We start from the raw sequence: 7,847 nt of genomic DNA on the forward strand, positions 1-7,847 counted from the left end.
ACCAAACATGCCATGCTATAGGTGTGATGCTGCCGATGCTAAGGTTATCACTTCTCATGTTATAGTTTTTTTTAACTGATGCTATTTTTTAAAAGAATGCAACCCTCGGCCTCTGCATCACCTGATGCACACAGTCATCTTTATTAACGTTGATGCAAGGCAATAAGGCCAAAATCATTAAGAAATACTCCATCCGTTCCTTTATATAAGGTGTATTTGTTTCTCCAAAAATTAAACGAGTGCAAGTTTGACCGACTTTTCAGAAAAATATATCAACATTCACAATACGAAATTTATATCATTTGCTCCATCATGAGAAGTAGTTTCATATTTTATCTACTAGGTATTGTAGATGTTGTTATTTTATTCTATAATCTTGGTGAAACATTTAAATGGTTGACTTACACGGAAACCAATACACCTTATATTCTGGAACGGAGGGAGTAAAGTACAAAACATAAGCAACTATATGGAACCATTACAAGATATGGATTTAACACATACAACTATGTCGACTTCTTCTACAACAACACCTTCACGAAGGGCTAGACTCGCTCACGCCACCGTCGTCATGTCCAGCTCGTGATGACCAGGATAAGTATTTCCATATTGATAGCCGAGACCAACCAACTAAGGTGAGTACATCAGCAAGGATACAATGTCTTCAAGAAAATAATGACCCAAGTTTTTCGTTATTGAATCCAACCAGTAAAGATCAGAACAAAGGTTATCACCTCGGACACGAAGTGTGCTTCGAACACAATCTTGAGGACATATCTTCCTATAGTCGTGGTTGTCAGTGCTTCACACTAAGCCGGAGTGGCGCTAGCAGATGCGTGGGACGATTCCCACATAGACCATCACCATGGTCATCAGAAGGCCGGCCATGCCGTGGTACAAATTTGGCCGCTATAATTAGTGGAATCATTGCTCACTGCATTTTTGTTTTTTCTGAATGCATGTAATGAATAGAGAGAAGAATATACGTGGAAGGGGAGAAATTGTTTGGTTTCATCCCTAGAAACCCAAAAATCGTGAACCAACCTATAGTTGGATGGTTAAGAGGACATTGATATCTCCAGCCCACCTGGGCTCAAGTCATAAACTTGACATCGATGCTCGCATTATTTCTACATTTGTTTTTAGGCTTCTGGCGATATTCCTACACTGAGAGGAGATGTTCCCGTCGACTGCAAGGCGCATGTGGTGACTTTGTAAAATCTCAAAATGCTTTGCCGGTTCAGTGTCTCGGATGTGCTCATAGGGTAGGATGTACGTGCGTGCGTTCATAAGAGTGAGTGTATGTTCGTGTATGTGAGCGACTTTGGTTGTACTGTTTTAAAAAAACCAACGGTCCCTAGTTAGGCGAATCCACTATTTATTTCCGAATAAATCACCTCAAAAAACATATACACTTACGCTCCAAATGCAAATAAGCTATTGGTAAAATCAGGAAATCATATATTGGAAATCAGGAAATCATATATTGGATCAGAACAACGAATTAACAATCACAGCACCGACCGGGCACGAAACAAGGATGCATGCATCAGTCGTGGCGAAGATGGACCCTATACTCGACGGTGGCGTCGCCGGTATTGGCGTCAAACCAGTGGGTCCGCAACTGGCAGTAGCCGCGCGCGAACCGGAAGACGCCGGTGCCGCCGACCACGGCCATCTCCCTGACGGCCCGGTTCACCGGGTTGGGGCCGACGATGGCGATGCTGCTCCCGTTGTAGGCGCCGTCGACGAAGACGAAGTTCATGGCCATGAGCAACGACAGGCTGTCCTTGCCGGAGCTGACGTAGAGGCCCTGCGCGCGGCCGAGGATCCTGGAGCCCGTCAGGCTGGGCCCCTCGGTGAGCGGGTCGTCGATGACGGAGATGCCGCCGAAGCCCGTGGCGGAGGCGTTGGAGGACGGCGCCTGCGCCACCTGCGCCACCGTCGCGTTCGGCCCGCCGCTCACCACGTCGTGCCAGTACACCCGCAGCCGGGTCTCCTTCTCCGCCGCGAACGCCGGCGCCGCGGCGGCTGCGAGGAGCAGGAGCGCAGCCAGGCAAGAGATGGCGGTGCTGCTCGCCATTGGGATCAGCTAGCTAGCTAAGCTCGGAATGGATGGTGGTGGTTTGATGCGAGTGCCGAATTCTTCTTCCAAGGAGCTGGAGGTTTGTGCAGCTTGTATGTCCAATGGTGCAGAGATGGATGTATTTAACGGCGAGTCGTGGTTGTTGGGTCCTTGACAATTTCTGGCCGTGGCCCCAGTGTTTAGTTTAGTATTTCTGGCCGTGTCCCGTGTGTTAAGTTTACTTTATGTGTATCTTTCACGTTCGTCTTGTTCTTGTAGTATGCGTCGGAAAGAGATAGTTGATCGTGGACTTCGTTGGTTATGAGAGTTTGAACAGTAAGAAGCTGCGCAGTGCGCAGTAGGCGAAGGTATGACCGAATGAACACGCTATAGTTAGGTGTTGCAGGCCGCACTTTCCATGCACCCCCCACACACTAGTCCTTCCAATTTGGAAAGCGGGGTTGCTCTAGAAGGTTGGCACGAGGACTCGTGGCAATAGGGGGCGGCAATTGACCGCGGTTATTTTTTGGTTATTTATTAACGAAAGAGTCTGTGCGTTGCGACAGAAGAAAACATAGCACACGCTTTTAGCTAGTATTGGGGCGCGTTATATTACTCGCTAAGTTACTCCTCCCATTATGAGAACCAAACCTTAACCATTGGTATTTATATTTGCATATTGTGCAGTAGTGCACAATCTGTCGCCATCTGACCTATTTTGGTGTGCTCCGTTAGAGCACCGCTTTAAGCTAGTAACATAGCACATTTCAGGACTAATTTGCTTAATTATGTGGCATGTAATTAATGAAGAGAGGGTGTTTGAGGTAACATAATATGTTACTCTAACATAACTCAACTCAATTAAAATGAGTCTACAATATAATAAATGCAATCATCTATGATACACTACTTTTAAGTTACTTTACACTATGAAGTTAGTAACATAGACTAGTGTCATACACATGACACTAGCCTAAGTTACTCCCCACTATGACTAGCCTAACCCAATACCATCACTCAAGACTACAATAGGTCCACGTCCTTTATTTTAGCGAGGCATCACATTTCTGTTGCCGCTTATATATCCTCCTTCTCACCCTCGTCGGCGGCGGCCTCAGTGTTCACATAAACCAAAACGTGTTTGCATGTGGTTAACCCTAAGGCGTCTCTCCCCCTCTCCTCTCTCGCTCTCGTGATGAGAAATCTGTTGTTTTTCCCTTGCGAGGTTTATTGGCAATCCGGATTGCCACCGGCATGAAACAAAATTGGACCGTGCGCTATATATTATAAGTTTGCTTTAAAATAATATTGAAAAACATTTAACCTGTAAAATAACAACATATTCACATTCTACACATTTTTCTAATCATGTTTCATATATAACATGCTCAAATTAGAGTTATGGTTTAAAAGATATGAATAATTAAAAAAACATTTGTTTGACTTAAATATCTTCCAACATAATATTTGAAAAATACTTAATAGGTAAAAACAACATCATATTCAGATTCTACACATTTTCAAATCAAAATTCATATATAACATGTTAAATCAGAGTTACGGTTTAAAAGATATGGATAATTTAGAGAAGCATTTGTTTGACTTAAACATGAATCACGGGTGAATTACCTAAAAAGTCAAGGGGGTTTCCAAAAAAAGAGAGTAAAATAACGGTTTGTATGTGACTTAAGTGTGTATTGCGGGTTAATTTGTAGAAAATATAAGGGGTTTTCTGCAAAATTGCGTGACAGGCCACGAGAAGCCTACTTTATTATTAGGTAGAGATAGGCGATTGACGGTGTGTTTTTTTACATCAATTGACCTTGTTATCATCTGGTTGCGTTTCATTTATTGGGCAAAAAGAAACTACCCGATGTTACTTTTCTTTGTAGAAAGGAGCCTGTCACCTGGGCTTAAACTTAGGCCCAAGATCAAGTTGCCGAAACAAGTTCGATACAAGGTCGCGAAGACCCAAACATGCGTCGCAACACATAATCTGAAAAATAGAAGAGAAAGTGTGATACAAGGTCGTGTTGACATGATACAAGTGTCGTAGTGTTGTAAGGCGGAACTATAGCCAAAGCCAAACATTACTCCCACGAGGCTCTCCTAGCTTGAATCGTGTTGATGTGTCGCCATTGGCAAGGCTTTCACCCTTGCACGCATGCTAACAAAGAAACGATCAAGCGATGGTAACTCCGAATGATTCCCAAAGGCCTCCAAAACTGTAGAAGGGAGAAAATTTTGTAAAAGATGTCAGCTGGATGGTTAAATGAAATCCCCTCGGATAGCACTTTATTCCTAAGGACCATGCATGAGCACTGAAGGCCTTCCAAGCTATTTTGCAGTAATTGCCTTCAGTTCCCGTCACAAGAGACTGGAACCCAAAGATTAGTTGGCAAAATTTTATTAGAGAGGGTTCCATAGTGAAGTTGCCGGGAAAGAATATGCTGAAATTTGAGATGAGCTTTAGGCCTATATAGCAATTTTTGAAAATCTCTAAGGGCCCATGTGGGTTATATGGCACTAGGTGTAGTGGGAAGTTTAGTCCCACCCCGGAAGTGGAAAATGAGTTGGACCTCCTTATAAGGGTTTCTTTCTACATGCTATTGGAGCTTGAGAAGAGAAGAGGCCCTCGCGCACTCCTCCTCCGCCGCCCGCCTTGCCCCGGGTTGCGGGATTGAGCCGAGCCGAGCTCACACCTACGCGCTTATTTTTGCCAGTCACTAACGGAGAGTTCTCTGACAGCTGGGCCACGACCTGAGACGTCGGATCGTGGGCTGTTACGGACTCGGACGTGGGTCGAGCCCACGTCTCTCCACGCGGCTGCGCCTATATAAATGTGCGGTGTCTCTTAACCCTAGCCGCCACGAACAGATCACATCTGCTCCACGCGCACGCCCACCGTCGTTCCATTGCTGCTGCCGCCGGTGACTCGATCCCGTCCGCCACGCCTCGCCTCGCCTCGTCACGACGCGCCGCGGGTTGCGGGATTGAGCCGAGCCGAGCTCACACCTACGCGCTTATTTTTGCCAGTCACTAACGGAGAGTTCTCTGACAGCTGGGCCACGACCTGAGACGTCGGATCGTGGGCTGTCACGGACTCGGACGTGGGTCGAGCCCACATCTCTCCACGCAGCTGCGCCTATATAAGTGTGCGGTGTCTCCTAACCCTAGCTGCCACGAACAGATCACATCTGCTCCACGCGCACGCCCACCGTCGTTCCCTTGCTGCTGCTGCCGCCGGTGACTCGATCCCGTCCGCCGCGTACACGGTCGACGGGAGAGCAGGTCTCCGAAACCATGCCCTTCTGGTTCCTGTACGGGGTGAGGGGCGAATAGGTTTTTGGGCAGCGATTACGCGACTGCTCGCTTCCGATCGTCTACTTCTTCTACGTCCGCGTCGCCTTCATCATCACCATGTCCACCGACACCAAACGTGCCACCGCCGAGAAAGCTGAAGCCGACAAGAAGGTCGCCGAGGACGCCGCTGCTGCCACCGAAGCCGCGGCCTCTGCATGGCCTACTGGAGGGTATAACTCGTTTATCCCGCTCCTACTGTTTTCTGTTTTAGCCATGCTAGCGTTATACATAGTTCTTTCTGCAATTAGCATAGTATGTGCTAGCTTGACTGAATATCAGTAGCGTTTATTTGTGTCAATGCCATGCTAGTGATTTACTCGTGGATTAATTTAATCGAGAGATTGCCTATTTACTCAACAATCCAAAAACCTATTATGTGTAGGAATTTTTCGGCAAGTGGCTTTGCCGCTGCACTGAAACCGGATAAGTTTACCGGTACGTATTTTAAGCGTTGGCAGACCAAGACCACTTTATGGCTCACGGCTATGAACGTGTTTTGGGTCACCGGTGTCTCCACGGGAACGATTTCTCCTGTTCGGCGTTAAAGGAGGCCACCATTGTGTTTCTCGGAGCAGTTCTTATCGTGATCGGGGATAAACTGGTCGACGCATATTTACATGTGCATGTCGCCAAGGACTTGTGCGAGGCGCTCGAGTCTAAGTTCGGGGCCGCCGATGCCGGGAGCGAGATGTATATTATAGAGCAGTTCCACGATTACAAGATGGTTGAAAACCGTCTTGTATTGGAGGATGCTCATGCGATAATATGCATTGTTAAGGAGCTTGAGCTTCTTAAGTGCGAGTTACCGGGCAAGTTTGTCGCGGGCTGCATAATCGCTAAACTCCCAAATTCCTGGAGGAACTTTGCCACCACTCTGAAACATCAGAGTCGTGAATTCTCTGTAGAGGATGTCATTGGCCATCTGAGTGTTGAGCAGAATTCAAGGGCAAAGGACTCGCACGGAAAAGGGGTCGAAGGAACTTCTGTTGCCAACATGGTGAACCAGAGGAACCATAAATCCCACAAGCCCAAGGGAAAGAACGGTGTCCAACACAATACCGACTTTAAGAAGAAGGGTAAGAAGACCTTCAAGAAGAACAAGAAGGACGAGGGCTGCTTTACTTGTGGTTCTGTTGAACATTGGGCCAACAAGTGCCCAAACAAGTACAAGAAGTCAGGACAGGACTCCAAGTCTGTAAACATGATTGTGGGCAACAATGAGAATGGTGCATCTGGGTACGGTAATTTATTTACTGTTTTTTCAGTGTTTCAGCCTACCGATTGGTGGGTGGACACAGGTGCAGGTGTTCATGTGTGTGCTGACATTTCATTGTTCACTTCTTACCAGGTCACAGGTCATGGGTCCGTATTGATGGGGAATGGCGCGAGTGCTTCTATTCATGGTGTTGGCACGGTCGATCTGAAGTTTACTTCGGGAAGGATCATGCAGCTGAAGAACGTGCAACATGTCCCCGCCATCAAGAAGAACCTCGTTAGTGGCTCCCTTCTATGTAGAGAAGGGTTTAAGTTAGTTTTCGAGTCTAATAAATTAGTTGTTACGAAATATGGACTCTTTGTTGGAAAAGGTTATGAGAGCGGAGGGATGTTCCGCCTTTTCCTTGCAGATTTTTGTAATAAAGTCGTGAACCATATTCACTCGAATGTTAATGAATCTGAAGTTTGGCATTCACGTCTTTGTCACATTAGTTTCGGTGTTATGACGCGGCTAGCCAAGTTGGATTTAATCCCGAGTTTCACTTTAGCCAAAGGTTCTAAGTGCCTTTCATGTGTGCAAGCTAAGCAACCTCGCAAGCCTCATAAGGCCGCGGAAGAGAGACACTTGGCACCATTGGAACTCATACATTCTGATCTTTGTGAGATGAATGGTGTGTTGACTAAAGGTGGAAAGAAATACTTCATGACATTGATAGATGATTCCACTAGATATTGCTATGTGTATCTGTTAAATACTAAAGATGAGGCTCTACACTACTTTAAAATCTATAAGGCAGAAGTTGAGAATCAACTTGAAAAGAAAATTAAACGAGTCCGGTCAGATCGTGGTGGAGAGTACTTGTCGAGTGAGTTTGATTCCTTTTGTGCGGAACACACCATTATTCATGAGAGGACGCCTCCCTATTCACCCCAGTCAAACGGGGTTGCCGAGCGAAAAAACCGTACTCTAACCGATTTGGTTAACGCCATGTTAGATACATCGGGTTAATCCAAGGCATGGTGGGGGGAGGCTATATTGACGGCATGTCATGTCCTGAATAAAGTTCCGACAAAGGATAATGAGATCACTCCCTATGAGAAATGGGCGAAGAGAAGGACAACACTCTCATACTTGCGCACTTGGGGTTGTTTGGCGAAAGTCAATGTGCCGATCCCCAAAAAGCGTAAGCTTGGACCCAATACT

At 46.3% G+C, this 7,847-nt stretch overlaps 1 protein-coding gene across 1 annotated transcript; it reads right to left on the reverse strand.

The window, feature by feature from the left end:
- Nucleotides 1–1,361: 1,361 nt before the first annotated feature.
- Nucleotides 1,362–2,543, reverse strand: LOC109778947 (dirigent protein 22). The gene has a single exon (XM_020337531.4). It carries the CDS (start codon nucleotides 2,081–2,083, stop codon nucleotides 1,550–1,552), a length of 534 nt encoding a protein of 177 aa, XP_020193120.1. The 5' UTR covers nucleotides 2,084–2,543; the 3' UTR covers nucleotides 1,362–1,549.
- Nucleotides 2,544–7,847: the final 5,304 nt, after the last annotated feature.

This window comes from Aegilops tauschii, chromosome 5 (assembly GCF_002575655.3).
Source record: "Aegilops tauschii subsp. strangulata cultivar AL8/78 chromosome 5, Aet v6.0, whole genome shotgun sequence".
Taxonomy (NCBI): Eukaryota; Viridiplantae; Streptophyta; class Magnoliopsida; order Poales; family Poaceae; genus Aegilops; species Aegilops tauschii.

Excerpts from the sequence above, each read along its gene's own strand:
- LOC109778947 (XM_020337531.4), bottom strand. The coding sequence starts at position 2,083 with ATGGCGAGCAGCACCGCCATCTCTTGCCTGGCTGCGCTCCTGCTCCTC.